The sequence below is a fragment of the Pieris brassicae genome, chromosome 7, assembly GCF_905147105.1.
Source record: "Pieris brassicae chromosome 7, ilPieBrab1.1, whole genome shotgun sequence".
In the NCBI taxonomy this organism is placed as follows: Eukaryota; Metazoa; Arthropoda; class Insecta; order Lepidoptera; family Pieridae; genus Pieris; species Pieris brassicae.
Window position 1 is genome coordinate 17,099,181 of NC_059671.1, and position 19,963 is coordinate 17,119,143.

At 32.5% G+C, this 19,963-nt stretch overlaps 3 protein-coding genes across 3 annotated transcripts; all 3 read left to right on the top strand.

Moving 5' to 3' along the window:
- Positions 1-208: 208 nt before the first annotated feature.
- Positions 209-1,825, top strand: LOC123711938 (NADH-ubiquinone oxidoreductase 49 kDa subunit-like). The gene has a single exon (XM_045664813.1). It carries the CDS (start codon positions 258-260, stop codon positions 1,662-1,664), a length of 1,407 nt encoding a protein of 468 aa, XP_045520769.1. The 5' UTR covers positions 209-257; the 3' UTR covers positions 1,665-1,825.
- A 2,193-nt stretch (positions 1,826-4,018) lies between these two features.
- LOC123712489 (sorting nexin-20) lies at positions 4,019-7,135 on the top strand. Its single transcript, XM_045665599.1, has 4 exons — positions 4,019-4,499; positions 4,740-4,961; positions 5,117-5,310; positions 5,797-7,135. Exons 1-4 carry the CDS (start codon positions 4,281-4,283, stop codon positions 5,921-5,923), a joined length of 762 nt encoding a protein of 253 aa, XP_045521555.1. The 5' UTR covers positions 4,019-4,280; the 3' UTR covers positions 5,924-7,135.
- Positions 7,136-10,866: 3,731 nt separating this feature from the next.
- Positions 10,867-12,133, top strand: LOC123712067. Its single transcript, XM_045665006.1, has 2 exons — positions 10,867-11,190; positions 11,854-12,133. Exons 1-2 carry the CDS (start codon positions 10,955-10,957, stop codon positions 12,077-12,079), a joined length of 462 nt encoding a protein of 153 aa, XP_045520962.1. The 5' UTR covers positions 10,867-10,954; the 3' UTR covers positions 12,080-12,133.
- Positions 12,134-19,963: the final 7,830 nt, after the last annotated feature.

Sequence of the window (19,963 nt, forward strand, 5' to 3'; positions counted from 1 at the left end):
AAACCTCTATTTAATTGATTTTGTTTATTTCACAAATATTAAATCTATTGTTTTTAAATAATATTTCGGTTAGCGTCGATATGATTGATCACAAGTGTGCCACAGAGTATAAAGGTTCAATATCGTGAGCATAATTAAAAGAGTTACCTGGTTTATAAAAAAAGTTTTGTTTATCTTATATATGACTTTGTCATTAATATGTCACATCAAGCTTAGCTATATGATTTTTATTCACAAAACCTGATTTATTACAAAGGATGTCTAGTGGCATAAAAATGTATAAAACAATCCTTAAACATGTACAATTTCTTAAAATCAATTCTTTATCATCAGGATTTAGGCGAAACTTTCGAACAGGCCATCGATTAAATGGCCATCGTTGGGCACCAGATCCGCTTTTTATGAAACAATTTGAAGGTGTTGCCATTTACCCAACTCCAGAAATGGAGAAATACGCTAAAGTCATTTATGACGGTAGAGTAAAACCGATTGAGAGAAAGTTAAAAAATATGTGGCTCAACTTTGGACCACAACACCCGGCGGCCCATGGTGTATTAAGACTTATTCTTGAACTGGACGGCGAGTACGTACTGAGGGCAGATCCACACATTGGGTTTTTACATCGAGCTACAGAAAAACTAATGGAGAATAAGCATTACAGCCAAAGCCTGCCATTCATGGACCGTCTGGATTATGTCTCTACAATGGCCAACGAAGTAGGATATGCGCTTGCCGTTGAAAAGCTTCTCAATATACAGGTCCCGCCTAGAGCTCAGGCTATTCGAGTCCTCATGTCTGAACTTTCCAGAATAGCTAATCATTTATTAAATATATCTGGTACCGTACTTGACGCCGGTGGTATCAGCCCATTTTTTTGGATGTGTGAAGAGCGTGAAAAAATATATGAGTTATTTGAAAGGGTTTGTGGTGCGCGAGTACATAACGCGTACATGAGGGTTGGAGGAGTTTGCCAGGACCTTCCTATTGGATTCTTAGATGATGTTCACGAATTTTGCATGAAACTCGGTGAGCGCTGCGATGAAACTGAAGATGTTGTGACGGGTAATAGATTATACTATGAAAGAACAGCAGGCATTGGCGCTGTATCGGCTCATGAAGCAATTGATATGGGATTTACTGGACCGATGCTGCGCAGTACCGGTGTCAAGTGGGATTTGAGAATTTCTCACCCTTACAATGGTTACGAGATGTATGATTTTGATGTACCTGTTGGTACATTTGGAGACAGTTATGACCGTCACCTTCTACGTTTGATGGAGCTACGCCAGTCTTTAAGAATTATAAATCAAGTGTTAGACACTATTCCAGAAGGAGAAATTCGAACAGACGATTCTAAAGTTACAATGCCTACAAGACAGGAAATGAAAACGTCTATGGAAGCCCTTATACATCATTTTAAACTGTGCACAGAGGGTTTCAACGTACCTCCTGGTACAACTTACTCCGCGACCGAATGCCCTAAAGGTGAATTAGGTATCTATATGGTAGCCGACGGCACTTCAAAACCTTATCGTGTTTTCATTAGACCGTGTTCATATCTTCATCTAGCAGGCCTGGCTATTATGGGTCCAAGAATGCTGCTAGCTGATATATCTATTCTAATAGCAACAATCGATATAGTATTCGGTGATGTCGATCGTTAATGAATTTTAATATATTATAGCTCTTGTTTTTGTTATTCTCTAGAGAATTCGTCTCATAATTAAATAGGATTTTTATGGAATAAAAATGAATACATAAATAATATTATACTTAAATAAATATTTTTGTTGTCATGACTAAAACTCTGAAGTTTTATTTTGATTTTTAAAATAATACTATGCTTCTTTTATCTGGGAGAAAAAAGTATGAGTATTTTTTTAAATAAACGCGATTGAACGCGCGCAGAGTCCAAGAGAGAGTCCATTTTACAGTTGAAATTTTAGAATGTCAATTAATGTTTTAATTTTTTACTTTTATAATCTACGCAAAATGTACATTCATCTTATAATAATAACTATATTTTAGTTAGTAAGTTACTATAAAGCGTCTAATAAATGATAACGGGGGATTTCGTGATTTTTCGATCTAATAATAGGCTCTTTACATCTATATGTTTTATCGTTTTGTAATAGGTCTACCGGAATCTCATGACATTCTTCCGTCTTCCTATTTCCGTCAATTCAAAGTACTAGATCTGTCAACCACTGCTGAGATTTTGTGATTACGTTCTTGAAATTTGTTGCTGTTTAAAAATGTCAAAAAAGACATTACTATCTCAACCGAGAAATATTGTTTTTAATATTTATCGTAAAATAAAAGAAGAAAAATGGAAGAAATCATACTCAAATTATGATTTTAAAGCGGGTGGTAGAGTTGACTTTAGTTGACTGAGTTCTTTTGATACTTTTAGTTTATTCTATATTTTTATTCTTTTTACTTAATTTTGACTTATAAGAGGTTGGCAGTACTACTATACGGTGAATTGTAGCTGATGGTGTGCTTTCCAGGATTAGTAAAAAGAGGAGAGATCATATTTGACAGTTTCGATTTACAGTTGATTGGGAATTAAACTAAAATTCTATACAGTTCGGAAAGAAATTCCTACAGTAATGAAATTGATACAAATTCTTCGACAAGATATTTATGTCAACAGAGGAAGGGAATGTTTGAGGTATCAGGTAGGTATTTTACCTATAAGTTATAATCCCCCTAACTCTCACTCGTTATAGGAGGCCTATGCCCTGCAGTGGGATGTATATAGACTGATGATGATAATAATGACTAAGCTATCGTTTGAGTAACGTGATAAATGTTCTTTACATATTTATACTTGAGGAGATGGGTTCTGAATATGTTAAATACCAAACAAAAAAGAACCAATTTGATGGAGAAAGATGATACAAAACTACAAAGATACAAGTTTTTAAAGCGTATAAAGAAAACCACAAAGCTGAAGAGCTTAATAAATAAATAAATAAAATTTATTTAGATGAGACTTACATTCACGGTGTATGAATAAGTGCTGGCAAAGCAAAGATATTGCAGATACATCTTAAAGTAATTCACTTGGAGCGAGGTGTATTATTGTAAGCACTGGTGAAAAAAATACCAATGAAAAATGTTTGTTGTCTCTAGTGTATCTGCTGATTACCACAACGATATGAATAAAGACAATTTTACAAAATTGACTTTATTCATGACAGAGAAGCTAATTCCAAATCTAAAAAGACCTTCAGTAACTATTATGGATAAGACCAGTAATCATTCCATACGTATAAACAAACCTCCCACACAAACCAATCGTTTCGCTGAAATAAAAGAATGGTTCTGGATGATCTTTGGCGTAAATATCAACTACTTGAAGTAGTGAAACAAAACATGTCTGCGCCCTTATATGAGATAGAAGTATTAAAATCGCACGGTTATGAAGTTTTGAGGCTTCCACCTTATTATTGCACCTTGAATCCCATAGAAATGATGAAAGCAAAAACTTGCTGATAATAATTTAAATAGACCTGCAAGTAACAAAATTATTAACAGAAAGAGCTTTCTCACAAATAGGTGCTGAGGGTTGTCGAAACTCTTGTAAACATGTAAAGAAAATTGAAAACGATTTCATCAAGGATGATATAATAATTGAAATGCTGAAAGAGCGATTTAAAACATAAACCTATTTATCTTTATCATCTGATGAAGAACAAGAAATACTTGTGGAGTTCTTGAAATCGTTGTTTTAAGGTTAAATAAGGTTAAATTTTTAATTAAATTTAATTAATTAAATAATTGAAATGATGTATAATAAATTAGTACCTACATAAAGTAATTTTCGATGGATTTATTTTTCATGACAATTATCCTATCTTAATAAATAAATAAAAATCAAACAGTATCAAGATCATTTAATCCAATTTACCCATCCAATTGCCCACAACAATTTTTTTATTCCTATTTGCCATGAGATTCCGGTAAAACTATAGAAGACGTTGCATTATCTACTTCTTGAAAACATTATTATCTCTGGAGTCTGGTGTAAACTGTAAAGTTGTAAACACTGATCTCAAATCTGTGATTCGTTCAATTATTACTTTATTAAAATATAATATTAGTAAATAAATTAACTTAATTAAGTTAATACCACCGCGCATCCCGTACGATTTGATATAAATATATGTTACGAACATTGTACTCTCTAAACTATGTATAGGACCTGATTCATTCGAAGTAACAAAGCTCATTGTGTGATAAAACATTTCCGTGCGTCGTTCTCAAAAATAATCATGTCGAACTTAAAATTCGAAATTGTATCGTCACGTACTGTAGAAGGTGTGGATAAGGAAAATAAATTTGTAGCCTATATGGTGCAAGCTAGACAGTCAAGAATAATCGACCCGGAGCCTGCCAATGCTGAACGAAGATACACCCACTTTCTAGAACTTTATAATGGTCTTAAGAAAGAGTACCCAGCATCGCTAAATAATATTTCCTTTCCACGTAAGGTTGGTTATTCATAATTATACTTGTCCAAACATACTTGTGTACATTACCTTGAGTTCTATTTCTAAACTTATCTATAATACATTAGAAAGACATTGATTTTAAACTGTAATTTCATTAACTGGACTTTGGTTACAATAAATTGGATTAAATTTGAGAAAAGAGTTTTATGAAAATCAGATTTATTAATTTGTTTTGAACAAAAGACTTAAGTGATAAAATAAACCTTTGTGCTATTACAGATTTTAGTTGGAAATTTCGATCCTAGTTTAATATCATCTAGATGTGCTGGTTTTGAGGTACTTCTAAATTTAATTGCAAATGAGTCTCGGCTGAGGGACTCGATGGCAGCCATAGCTTTCTTTCAAGATGTAGAATTAAATGAAGCAAGGCGTCTTATTGGTGAAGAAAAATATGATCAAGCTTTCTCAGTATTGGAAACTAGTTTTAAGTTATTAAGTAAGGTAAAAGTATTACTAAAATTTTTCATACATTTAAGTTAATAGGCTTCTATTAGATTAATATTTGATTTTTATATACTTTTGATGTGATTTGACCTTTTATAGACAAGACTGGTAAACCCATTTACTGGTTTTTTTAATGAAGTTTCTCATTCCAGGTATACACAGACAGATCTCGAGTAGTACTAAGTGCACTGTGCCGTATAGTGGCATGTGCTGGCTGTAGTGGTGGTGCTTTGGCTGGCCCAGTTGAAAGATGGGCACAGCTTGCCCTGAGAAGATATGAAGCTGTTAGTGACTCTGACCTACTTCTCATGTATATTCCATTGCTTCACACTTGTATATCTATATGGTATGTACTGGCTACTATACTATAGTAATACAGATGTTTGTAAAAGCAAATGAAGGTGAAGATATCAAACTTTGTTTGATTTTTTCAATAGAAACACAATAACAATATATATGGACCTAAGGTTCAAAATTCTAAATCATGTGACTGCTGTTAGTGATGATTTCATTATGGAGTTATCATCTGAATGATTTTGATGACTCATTTTTATGAATAATTTATCAAAGAACATCATTTTACTAAACAAGTTATAAAGTAGGGGAATCTGTATACAACATTCAGAACAGTATTTGTCAAATAAAAATACAGATAATAGGAAGTTGTAGATTTTTAAAAAATGGATTGACATTATTTAAATCTATGTATTAAACTCCATTGTTTGATACAAAAGTATTTATTTTTCCTAATTTTAGATGTCATGTTTGTAGATAGATTTCCGTGCTTTTTTTTTTTCGTGTGCCTGCAAACTCAGAACATAATTTATTTCAGGGAGATATTGGGTCGTGATAAATCCAAGCTGGTTGAGGAGTTAAACAGTCTACGAAAACGAGGAATGAAAGTGGATTCCGTACCAAGTCTAATGGAAGCCATTGACAATTTAAATACATCAGTATAACACTATTGCATAAGTAAGTGATTATACAAATATGTACTTGATCTGTATTTGACTATTCAACTTTTTTTTTATAATCTGTATAAATTCTTTATTTATTAATCTATTTTGCAATTTGTAAGAAAAACTTATTGCTATTTATTATATATTATAAGTGTCATATAATTTTATCATACTATAAAATTGACATCAAATGTTAATTCACATCAAAGTTTGTGAAGTTAGTTATAAGCATAAATATGTATATAAAAATGACTAGTTACAATTTAAGCGTTATATAATAGTAACTTTAAAAATGTAAACCAAAACAATGCTTTAGCTATGTTATCACTAAGTTAGTGCCTACAATTGTGATATTTTTAATTAACTCTCAATTTATTGAGCAGAAATTTGCATTGTCTATGACTACTCACGAATCTATGATAAGAACAGATACAAAACTAAACGTAATTGTGACAAGTTTTTTCCTTTTTTGGAATTAATTAATAAAGAATATAGGGTTTGAAAAAAATATCATTTTAAAAGTTACTGTAAAATATATTTTAAAAAAGCGACTAAATAATGTAATTATTCGCGTTTATAGAAGGTAAAGTTGGTTTTGCAATGGATTTCTTAACTTAAACTCAAAAGTCACATTTAAAAATTAGTATCCATTGATATTGTTCCATAATTGATCTGAATATGAATAGATAACATACAACATATGTTGTCTAATTTTTACCGACATTAACAATTCCATGTGTCGTGTAATACCTATATTTTCCTCTCAATTTATCTATCTCGTGGATTTAATCATGATATATTATTGATATTATTTGTTAGGTGACGGTAGCTATTTTATTTTGTATTAAAATTATTTTTACAATGTTTAGAGTATTTAACTGTTTGCTATGTATTATTATTTCTTACTATGATATATTAAAAAATGCTTGTCGATTGTAAAAATATGGAGACGAAAAATTAACTATGCGTAATATGCTAGACACGCTTTAACGTTTTTAATTTGAATAAATATTGTAATAACGTAGAGTTTCGAAGGTTCAAAACCTCTTAAGTCTTAAGCAAGAGGTCATGAATGGTCTAAATTTTATCCATAAGACGAATTCTCCGTATTAAACAATAAGCAATATTATATGAAATTCACAGCACTGAATCATAGTTAACGTTTTATACATTTGTAGCTCATATACATAACATTATGAAATAAAATATACATATTCGGAACACGTTGTTTTAGTTCAAAGAAATCCCTATTATTATTATATTATTATGAATTATCAAAAACTTGGTACTACAAATCGCATTAGAAATAGTGGAAACTTAACCCTAGTGGTTAAGCATTTTACCTCAGAACTATGCAGACGATACGGCAATCCTAGGTTCGAGTAAAACCCAAAGAAGCCACGTTAAAGCTGCTGCGAAGCCTCAATGCAATAAGCAACTGGTTCGATAGGTGGAGAATTAGGGTGAACACTAGCAAATCAGTACAAGTGACATTCACACTGCAAAGAAAGACATGCCCCCCCTGTGAATCTAGGAGGAAACGAACTGCCACAGAGTGACACAGTCAAATATCTTGGACTGCACTTGGACCGAAGATTGGCAAAAACACGTTGAAACAAAGCGGCTTGAGATCAACATTAAATATAAGAGGCTGTACTGGTTACTGAGTAGAAACTCGAAATTGTCCATCGACAACAAACTCCTTATCTATAATTCTGTTATAAAACCAAATAAACAAGATAATCTCTTGACGTGTTTGAAGTGTCTTAGACTCGCCCAATGGCAGCTACACATCTAGTATAATTATGGTCCCAGTCTCTGATAGTAATAAAGAATCGCTACTGTTGAGGGTATACCTCTACAGCATTAATACCCAAGCAATTATATCTTAAATACTGAATATAAGCAATGATCGCAAAAATAAAACATCTTTACCATACATGGATTTGTTAGACGGCATTATTATTATTAGGTACATTATATTTTAAGATACTTTTATCCATTCCTTCTCTGATCTGTAACCATATTGCCTCGTAGATTTTAATTATTTATTTCTCAGTCCGATTGTTTATAGAAAATGATTTTACATTATTTGAAACTACTATCAGTAAGATATTATAATTATAGAAATATATAAGTATAGAAAAATTTATACGTGCACTGAAGGCTACTATAGATAATTCAATTAATTAAATAAATAGATGCAGTCTGAGGTCAAGACCCAGCGTTGTCGCGCTACTGGGTTATTATTAATTATTATTATTTAGACGTCATTCGACCTTTTATATTAAATTACCCACTAAAACAACCACTAAAATATCTGGGATTAATGTTTGATTTGAGGATTTGTTGGGGACCTCAAATAAACTACTAATTCGAATTTATAAATGTATCCAAACGCCTTACAAAACCCTCTGATCCACATGAAATCAAGATGGTCTATTTTGCATTATGCCAGTCGATATTATCTTACTGTATCTGGGTATAAGATGGAGAGGCATTGTCATCAATGCTGACAATTGAGCGTCGCGTCGCGTCGCGTCGCAACGCGCTATTCCTAAGATATCCTATATTCAACGTTTTTTCTACTTTACTTCAAATTGTAGAAGATAACAAAACTTTTAACGGTTAGACAACTTAATGGCAATATGTAGCTTTTTCCGCAGGTTGAGTGAGTCTTGTCGCACCTGGACATACTAGCTAAGGGATAGGTCAAAGGATCCATAACCGACGAGCATACATGGTGATAGTCCAGTTGATGAAGCGAGAGAGGTACCATAGCAACAGGAAATCCGTGGTATATGCCTACCGCTTCGGAAACATAGAGCGTCAAATAGAAATATAAATAATATAAATTGAAATATTGAAAAAAATAAATGATAACGATTTGGCCCACCTAAATATTGTAAATTTTCATAACATGCATCCATAAAAATACTCATAATGTACTTATAATAGAACTTATAAAAGAACTTAATACCACGATATCACGAACATATTGAATATCGTAAAAATAGATGTTATTTTCTCATTTAGTAAATTGTTAAGGGATTCTCCGGGCAATTTTTCCCTTCATAAAGGTTCGTATAATGGTTATTGTCTGAATTGCTAAGCAATTTGTATACGGCGTTTAAATGAGTAAACATATAAGTTATAACAGAATTTCTTTATTCTGTTCTCACTATTGTTATGATGCGCTAATAATAATATGATGTTGAGATTAATATTCTTATTGTTAAATAGTTTTTATTTCATTTGGTAGTGATATATTTAATGAATCCATGGAACAATTGCTATATCATATATTTCAATATGATGATCAAGTTGAATACGTAAATGAGTAAGTATATCTACTTGGGTCATCTATACCTGGCCATTCACTGATAATCAAAAAACAAACTAAGAGCATTGTCAAATAGTATTGAAAGGAGAGTTCTAGATCTGAAATTGAGAGATAGAGTAAAACTAGAAAAAATAAAGGACATGAGAATATATATAGAAATATTATAACATATAGTAATTGAAATGGACAGGACACATTATCAAACAAGACAAAGATGGACCACAAAAGTGATTAAGATGGACCACAAAAGTGACAGAATGCCAACCGACCTACGGGCTCCGACAAAAGAAAACGAGGACAAACATGATAGGAAGATGATATAAGTAAAGCAGCTGGCCCTATGTGGCTACGGAAAGCTAGACATTGAGAAGCGTCCAAGGACAAGCTGTTGAATTAAAACTGATTAATTTATGTTTATATTGTGTTTAAATTTTTATGTACTAGGATAAGTATTTTACAATAAAGGCTATTATTATTACTATATAATATGCTTTTTAATCATAAATAAATATATTGTATAATATGACTTGAGCATTCTAAGTAACTTGTATTTGATTTTAATGTCACACAACGAACTGCCAATTCAGCGAATAAAAAGCGTAGACAAACAACTTCTCAAAGTTTGCTTAAACGCGGCCGGTAACAACTATAAATCTGCCGTCTAGATTTACGAGGGGCCTCCGCAAATCGGTTTATATTTTCGATAAATAAAATTGGCGCGGGTTTTGCGAGGTAAGCAGAGGCAGTTAGGAGCACGTCGCCAGATGCAACATAAACCCGGCTACCCTAGAGCTTTCTTGCTGACAATTTTTTCCCGCTACGGTCATTACGCAGCTGGGCCCGAGACAAAACGGCGAATCGTTTAAGCTCTACTGAGACCATCCAATTTTATTGTGTAGGTATCTAGTTGAAATTGATATGCCGAACGGTCACTTGCGTCACGTGTGACGGACATTCATGGGTAGGTGGCCCTCAAATATTGTATGATATTCTCGGTTATATGTAAGTAGACTTAGATTAAATGTTTTATTCATTGTCAATGAAAGCACATATATAAATGTTTTTGTAATCCATTCTTGTAACATAATGGAGATGTGCAAAAAATCAATGGGAGTGTGTGAAACTAAAATTTAAGTAGTCTCAATTCAGAAAAAAAATTAATGCTACCTAAATTTTAATGCTTTGAGGTCACGCATTCAAACTCCGGCTGGTCAATAATAGAGTTTCTCTATTTTCTATACGTAATTCTCATACGGAAAAATGAGGAAACCGTAAAATCCAATATATTTTTGACATATGACATTCATAGGTCGCACTAAGTCTCGACTCTGAATCTAATAAGAACTTTAAAGTTGTATGCTCGACACTGAAGGCTGGTCACCGAATTTCCTACAAACACTATTTTTATTTAAAGTTTATATTAAGACGAATTTAGGATTTTTTTTATTATTAAGCGTTGTAAATTTCATAAAGTATTCTTTATGATGAAACAATTTTCTTTAAAGCAAGTATCTATTCTCTGATTTATTATGTTACTGTTTTGATTTCTCTAATAAGTAAGAACATCCTTTTTGTATTGTCAGAAACATTATGTCATGTCTATGCTTAATGTCCTGTCATTTCAAATTTTACAAATTTTCTATGGCTTTTATCAAAAATTTTAAGTGATCTTAAACCTATAGAAAGTGATGAATTCAGACAGAACTGACTATGATACTGTCTCAATTGGCATTGGATTAGGTGTATTTTGTCTTCCGTTAACATTGCTAATCCCAGATTTCTCAGTGTGGAATACTATACCGAAGTTCAGAGTGTCACGGTTCCACATCATAACCCAGTACCTCACCCCAAGGCAACTGAATATTGCATTAATTGTGGTGCAATTTGTGCTGTTCTTATTGTTCCTCGAAATTCGGAAGCGAAAGTACGTAACGTCATGTATATATAGCTAGAATTGCGAGAAAATAAGACATGTTGTCGGCTCAACCAAATCTTGGGTGCCGAATCTATTTTAGCGGAGAGTCTTTTATAGAAGAAAGGATATTTATTTATTTATTTATTCATTTGGGAAACAAACAGATACATCTCTAAAAGCAGAAGTCAGAAAAGAAATATAAACATAAGAATTAAAGCATTGGATATATCCACAAAAAGTTTCACTGATAAAAAAAAGTTAATAATAACACACTACCACCGATTTACGGTGACGAGAGCGCAGGGCACAGCTAGTGGGTTAAAATTTTACAAATTAATAAAATGCAGTTTATTTCTGCAGTCATCAGTCCTTCTAATTCAGTTGGTCAAGCTGCAAAGTCGGTGCGTGTTAGCTCGTGGGTTCAATTCTTGACTAAACAATTTCTGGTTACAAGCCACAGATGGCGATGAAATTTAAATAGACTGAGGAGTCTTTTCTTTAATCTTTATATTTTTATATTAAAAAGTTACAAAATATTGATTGCTTTTAAATTAAATTGAAATGACAACATAGGTTAATAAGTGCGTGAAAAGTCAAGAATATTACTTATAAAAAATACACTGAAATATCAAAATAAGTCCCTCCTAACTATCTATATATCTGTATTTACAGACTTCAAGAAATGGTGGAAGCAGTGTTGACGGTGACAAGAGGAACAGATACTACCATGGATGAAGAGCGTGTCAAGCAAGCGGCTGCAGTAAAAGCCTGCGTAGAGTTGCTTGACGTATCCACCGATCATTACGAAAACCTCGTCCTTCTGAAAGACGAAATTCGGAAGAGAGAAATGTCTAAGCAACATCCACCGTTTATTGAACCTAGTACCTCGAGTGTATAAGACGAAATTATTTTATAATGTTCTTGTAATTAATGTACCTATTTGTAATAAAAAGTATTTAAAGTATTTTTCATTATGTGGACGTTTCACGTGACACATGTCTGTTTTTATATTTTACAGATATAAGGCAAGTTTAATTTAGTTACTGCTATGATTGTATATAAGAATGAATAAATTAGTTACCATAATTTAAAGATCAAGTCAAGTTGTGTATTTAAGATAATTTATCAAATTATACTAAAATACTTAGCCTTTTAGTAGCTTCATACCAACATATGAAATTCATCTTCAGAATAAAAACCTAGGCACTAAATAAATCAAATTTTTTCATTATTTGTATATTTATCCAATTTTAACTCCATACCAACTTTCCTAAGAGTTCAGGTACACATTAATAAACATAACTCGGATTAGTCTAGCCGTATTCGAGTTTTGCTCTAGCATGTTGCTATTTTGCGATTCATTTATATTTATATAGATTGAACAAAGTAATAAAAGCATTTAAAGCCGTGTCAAAACGTATCATATAAAAATAATACGTTAATTGAAACAAGCATTTTATATCAGTTGCAGCCAAAGTAGTCGTGTTCATTAGAGCAAATGTCTCCGAGTTCTCGTGGGACATCGTTGACGCGAAAAAACCAATCTGGAGCCGGCAATTACTGCAAATGGCCTAATTAGATGCCGGTAGCTTGTGGCCACTTGGAAATATCGCCTTATTTACCACTGACTACGATAAATAGGCATTTACGGGTTAATGCGATATTTAAGTGTAAAAAATGACAAAATTTACGAAATTTTAAACAAAACTTATTTTGGAACTCAGTAACACGATAAAATAATAATTGTGCTGGAAATGCACTGAAGGCTGATAACCTTCTTGCCTCAAAAAATGAGATTTTATGAAGTATATAGAGAGAAAATATTTAAAAGACATAAATGAGCTGAAAAAATTTAAATTTATTTCTTCTATAATACAGATACGTCAAAAAGCTACGGGAATTAAAACTACGCACCCGAATTGTCCGCGTAAAATTAAATGTATAACAAAATATAAAATAAATATTTGACATACAGGAGTTATACTCAGCGCCAAGTCTCGCCACTGAACCCTTACTCACTTACCCTGTGATCACAATGAACGTTACTTTTTGTATTCATTCCACGTATGGTTGACGAATTATCATAAGTCTAAATTGTATTATAACAATATATAGACCACAAAATTGTTTCCCACTACTGTGACTTGAGCACGCCTCTTCCATTTAGACGAATCCGCCGGGAGCGGATCAGCAAAAATAAATAAAACTGTTATTGAGATAAGCATCTGCGGTGCGGCTTTCGCTAAGTCCCGCTGTGTCGCGCTGAACAATGTTCTGAGATATGTCGGGATTACGACATGCCGCAGCTCGGTGCTTCTCCTTCAAACCTGCCTCCTTTCTGCCGGCTTTCACAGCTGAAACCGCATATAAAAACCTTTTAATATCACTGAAGGAAATAGATGTTTCTGTTTTTCTTTTAAGGAAGTAAGAATGTCCTTTATTCAATTATTCCTAGCGGTTAAGCGAGCGAACCTCAGTAATAAGGTCCTAAGTTCGAACCATACTGTGCAATACAATTCTATTAAAACAAGGTCCTATAGTGAATTAAATGTAAGAATTTTTAAAACTGTTCATCAAGTTTCCTATAAAGACGACCAATATATTATAAGTAATTATAGAATGAATAAATGATGACATGAATGTTGAACCTGCTAAATAATTTTAAATAACAAATGAAGTAATTACATTTGATGTAATTAAACTGAAGTCGTTGTAAGTCATTTTTAAATAACGCCATAAATTTAGTGTCCATATTTTTTTTATTTTAAACTCTTGTGTATAAATTATCACGCATAGATTACAAATACTTGCATCGTAAGATGGTCCGGAGCGCACCTGCGGCTTGCCCCGGATTAATTTCTCATCATTTCCCTGGAAATAACGTGAACTGAGCAAGAGAAAAATGCCACTGAGAGCTTTATCCCCGAGTTGATTAATAAAATTTAGGCGTTGTTATTGAGGCGAGTTATGTAAAAAATAAAATTTGGTTGATATATCATTACATATGTTTATATATATGCCAGCGTATGGTATACGAACATCCCCGTCAGTAAATGTCATCCAATATTCGTACATATATATCGATTATGAAATATGAACGCTTCTTCCTATTAATTATTTTTAAACATAATTATATTAAACTATTTATCTTTGGATTGTCTGGAAGAAACTGGTTTCAACAGTAAGGCCGCCCATTTACATCCTTTCTCTTTGTTTACTTAATTTTATTTTCTCCTGTTTTGTGATATTGTGACGTAAATAAAGTGTAATTATTATTAGTTTCTTGTATTTAAACACTACATATTTTTATTTATATATAGAGTGTTGTTCAGAATTTTTTTATTATTCTAGACTATTTAATATCTTTTTACATGTTTTTTATTTATTCATTTTCTCCCATATAACATTTACAACAATATATAAGAATCTATTTTCTCTAAGACTAAGTACCACAATAATTTAGTAGACATATTTTTGCTTGGCACATAAGTGATCAGCCTGCATTTGAAATGCACAGAATACTAAAAGGAGGTTACAAACCTTGTTGTCTCAAAAGAAAAACGCTAATTCAAAGTTGTTGATGATAAATTGAATGGCCTTAATTGATTGATAATTCAATTAGCCGTAAAAAACTTCAATTTAATATATGAATATAGAATGTCTTTGATAAACAAGACTAATTATGTGACCCTCTTGGGAAACAATTTTCCTTTCAAATAGGTATATGATTTTAACAGGCGACATTGTAACCACAAAACACTGCATGCGATATTTTAGCCACAAGATGGCCGCAAGCATCTGTCGGTTTGTCGCTCTTCTCTGTAAATAACTGTACTTTAATACAATTATTTGCTATCATTATTGTTTGCGGTAAGAAGTTCACGCGAACACTTTCCTTTCCACAAATTACGCTTCGAGCTATGTAAATTGTTTGGAAATTCTTTAAATGCTTTACAAAGTAACTGTTCTTTTTTCAAAATTTGTGTGCCCCGCGTTATCGAATAAGTTGTTGATTCATTTTGTAATGGTTGATTTTTTATAAACTATTGTTTCAAATATGTATTAGTTCTAAATTCTAAGGTTATCAATATTTTTTATTTATTATAAAACAAAACACTTAGACAACACAGAAAGCCAAAACAGATTACATAGATAAACAATATATACGAAACGGAAAACAAGTAAGTACATTATTGCACAAAAGTATATTTATATTTTTAAAACTAAAGGAAACTAAATTTTTAAAAATTGGAACAACAAATAATACTAAATATTTCAAATTACTGAATATTCTTGGTGAAGTTGATCTTGGTGGACGGTGGCAGATCAAATCGCAGATAAACCAATGAATTTTTATTTACACTTATTAACACTGAACACTAAAGATTTTGCATGATCATAGAAAAAACTGGCATAGTCATACAAAAAAAACTGGCATGTCATATCAAAAATTGCAGACGTGTGTCAAGCGCAGAAGCCAAATTTGCTTTTACTTGCCAGCGTGACACGCTGTGACCAATCAAAAAGCATGAAGATCCATTAACGCCATTACCATATCATTTTATATTGCGAGTCTTACGGAAGAGGTTTCTCCCCTGTTTTATGTTCAAGGTAAAAGATAACGTAAGAAGATTAAATAACAACTTTACTAGAAACATTACTTGGTAGAACTTGATGAATACTTGGCTACTTTAAGGTCGAGGGCTCATAAATCCAAATTGTCTTGATCCACTCAGAATTATTTATGTTACTATTTATTGTATTAACATAAATTGGACATGAGTTATTTTATTACTCCGAATGAGCAGAACAAAGATTACGATTGTCAAATTTGTCATAGATCATAATGGATTTGATTATAATGGATTGGGTCATGGTTTTAATAATCGTGGTAAATCAAAGTGGTTTTTTTGTTTTAACATATTACTATTATCTATTTTGATGTATGTATTTTTTATTGAGGCATATCATCGAGACGTCATTTGTTGATAATATTAAATGAAATTCACATACACGGTATTCCATAATGTGCTTACGAGATTAATGTAAAAAACGCAAAGATAAACAATGGCATAACTAAATGAGTTACTGAAGTCGCAGGAATTCCGAAACATATTTATGGAAACTAATATTGATATAGGAAGGATTCTTATTTTGCATTTTCTTTTACTGTAGAAAATAAAGAATACAAAACTTGTAATGTAGTACGTAATGATGATTTTTTTAAAATATTATAGAGATATTAAAAACTGAAATATGAATAAAGTCCATATGACAACCAATATATAATTTTGACTCCATACACTATACTCTCGTTGTCTTCTTAAAAAACATTCATAAACATTTGGTCGTTAAAATTTAATATCATTATGGTCCAGGGCTCAAATTTCTACATTATAACATATTTTGAATAAAGCCAAATCACGTTAATCATTATTTAATGTCCTTCGAGAGAAGTGCCCCTATTTTATTTAAATTGTTAACGATACGACACTCACGTACAGCTAAGCCTTTTCATCTGTCAAGATTTAACAGCTATGGAATTGGGTTATAATTTACGATTTTATCTCGTGACACCATGGGGGCTGTGGTCAGCGATCCGGTGAAAAAATGTGCAGCCGGAGTACGACATAATGGTCAGTGGTTTCCCTCGCACCCGCCCTGTTATGACTTGCCAAAATAGAGTCATAATAATGAGAGATGGTCCCGTAACTTGTGCGTAATTTAGAGCGAAACGTAACGACCGCCCGCGGCATCACGGCTTTCCGTGTTGCCCTGTCGGGGGTGATTTAGAATCACTTTTGTTGGTCAGTTTGTGACTCAATTATTATTGTCCGCATTTGCAGTCAATACATCGCTTTATTGTTATAAATAGGGGCGTGAGTGGTTTGACCGTGTGTGGTATAATGTATGAGTGTGGCGTATTGAGTGCGCGTGATTGATACAGTTGCCAGCCGGTGTGACAAATAGTTGGAGTGAAGGAGGCGTCGCAGGGCATCTTACCATAAATAAGGATTACGTTCGTGACCACGTAGTCTTGTGGAGTGGACACGACAGCCTTTGTAACGGCGCTACGCCGCACTTGTCTAGTTAGACCGCTCGTAAACGAATATTTTAGGGTAATATTTGCATTGTGCTACCCGATTGTTACTTGTCTTGAACATTCTATAATAAAACATTAATTTTAAGGCCTTGCAACGGAGTTTCAAATGAAAATTTCGTAATTATAACTTGCTAAAAAAAGATTCATGTTTCTCATATTATTCTGATTTAGATTTCATGTAGAGTGATTAGGTACATCTTAAGAAGAACTTAACCAGTTCCTAAGGCTTGACAGAGACGTTTGGAAAGCAACAGTTTATGGGCTCACGGAGAAATCTTGGTGAAATTCAGATCAGTGATTTGTGTGCTCACATAACTCACGATCTTAGAGTAATCATCATTATTTTGTAATTTTATGGGAAGTAGTACGTAACTGATTATTAACAGAAATATTATTTTTTGGCAGAGTACACTTATATTTCTTCTTATATTAGCAATATAATCGCTAATATAAGAAGAAATATTATGCTAAGCATATCCTAACTCTAATCAACTCTTAAAAATGGATATGTTATCAAAGCATGAATATTAATAAATAATGAATAACAGTATATGAAAAGTAGTTTTCCTTGATGAATCAATACAAAAATAATCTTTTAAATTTAATTCTAAGTTTAGCGCGTTGAACCAAACTCTCCTGATTTGATTTTGAACATTTGAAATAAGTTAGAAAACGCATCCGGACGTTTCTAGACTAGAATTATTTTAAAATTAATTAAACTTTGAAGCAGTTAAGACGGCTTACATCTGAATGGAGACGTGAGTTGTCTGGGGTGTTTAGACTTAGTTCCGCAATTAACTTAGTAACTGATAGCACTCGACAGAGTTTCCTTGTGTATTTGTTAAGTAGATTGTAAATTCACGAGTCGGTAGACTTGAATTTCCTCCATTAGAGGCTAAGATTGCCATCGTCACTGAAAGACGAACAACTTTTAAAACCTCTTAATATTTAATGAGTAATTTTTCGAAAATAAATAGTTCTGATGCGAAAGGGCAATACTGTTTTTTTTTATAAAATCATTGTTAAATATAATGGATAAAACGGAATGTTTTATCTATATTCGATTTTGTCTATTTGCAGCTGTTTTAGTTCTGAATCAATAAGTTACTTGTTGACAACAGTTTTACTTATAAACCAAAGTTATTTAAGAATTTTAAAACGTTAATCTGAGGTATAAAAAATAAGGGTTTAGATATATATTTGGTTACGCCACAAATTACATTTCTGATGGGTAATAATTGACCTGAAATCAGAACATAATTCCCTCACAAAGTCTGAAAATGAGGGGCTTGGGCAACGTAACAGATGGCAACATTGGGTAACTTCTAACTTGATGATAATCTCTTAGCTACTTGATTGGAGTTAATAGTTAACGTCTGATTGCCGTGATCCGATGTAATTAGTTTCAACTGCCATATTACTAAAGGATTTAGGTCGATCTGTTACATAAGTATATAGAAGGCAAGTACATATATTGTTTATTTATGAAACTTTTTTGCTCAACTTTAAAATTGTAGTATGACACAAAACTTTTAACAGACAGTTATACTGAATGGCAATATGGAGATTTTTAGAAACAAATACCGACCACATCACCAGCGATTTCCTTTAGAGGCCCTGTAATTTTTACCCACTTAAAAACTGAATTTTCACTAACGATTCAATACTTTATACATAGCTTTTACATATCGAAAGAAAACAATTTTTTACCGGATTGAAGCTATGTATTATTATAAACTTATTATCACGCTGTAAAGCACGCGAAACGTCGGAAAAATTTAAAATTATATAAAATAATTGTAATTATATAGTAATACATAGCTTCAATCCGGTAAAAAATTGTTTTCTTTCAGAAATCTATATGTCAAATGGAAGTGATTATGTAAAATAATTATAAGTTTATAATAAAAGATTGAATACGGACAAAAGTCTTTTCTTTCAGAAATGTATATGTCAAATGGAAGTGACTAGCACACAGTGGGCACACAGGACCGTATTGAGTGGTAGTTCACTTATCTACTTTTAAATGAATGTCCTTTTCTTTCTTTCTTTTTATATACTTACCTCGATACATTCAGGTCGTTAGATTATTGTTAACATTTGTACCTACGAAAACAATAATGCTCCATGACTTAGGGTCCTTTAAGCGTAGCAATTCTTAAAAGCCTTCCACAAGTGAGCCCTCTGGCATTGAGTGTACATGGGCGGTAACACTTAACATCAGGCGAGCCTCTTGCCCCCTTATAATTCAGCTTCAACTTGATAGGAGTCTCAGATTGCATCCTTTTTATTGATAAATTTTCTTTAACAGGAAAGCAGGTGATCTAGGACAAGCCCGTTTTCATCAGAACACAACACTGCTGCATAACTTTCTTATCTACATTCAAATTAGCTTAAAGGTTAAATTTTCACAGCAGCACATCGTTGTAAGCAGTGTTGACTCGTTGACTTCTGTGTTCTTCATCCTTGAGATCAAGGTTCCATTTCCGGCTGTGCACCTATGGACTTTCTATAAGCGCTTCTAAGCATCGCTCGTACGGTGAAAGAAAACATCGTAAAGAAACCGGAATGCCTCAAATCCAAAAAAAATTACGACGTGCCAGATAGAAGGTTCATATACTTGTCTATGAAATAAAAAATTATCACAGCGACTGGATTATTATACAGATAAAACTTTTA

What these genes read in the sequence shown, in the direction of transcription:
- LOC123711938 (XM_045664813.1), top strand. Translation starts at nt 258, where the DNA reads ATGTCTAGTGGCATAAAAATGTATAAAACAATCCTTAAACATGTACAA.
- LOC123712489 (XM_045665599.1), top strand. Translation starts at nt 4,281, where the DNA reads ATGTCGAACTTAAAATTCGAAATTGTATCGTCACGTACTGTAGAAGGT. An exon ending in ATATTTCCTTTCCACGTAAG is followed by an intron (nt 4,500 to 4,739) that starts GTTGGTTATTCA and finishes GTGCTATTACAG; the next exon opens with ATTTTAGTTGGAAATTTCGA. An exon ending in CACACTTGTATATCTATATG is followed by an intron (nt 5,311 to 5,796) that starts GTATGTACTGGC and finishes AATTTATTTCAG; the next exon opens with GGAGATATTGGGTCGTGATA.
- LOC123712067 (XM_045665006.1), top strand. Translation starts at nt 10,955, where the DNA reads ATGAATTCAGACAGAACTGACTATGATACTGTCTCAATTGGCATTGGA. An exon ending in CTCGAAATTCGGAAGCGAAA is followed by an intron (nt 11,191 to 11,853) that starts GTACGTAACGTC and finishes CTGTATTTACAG; the next exon opens with ACTTCAAGAAATGGTGGAAG.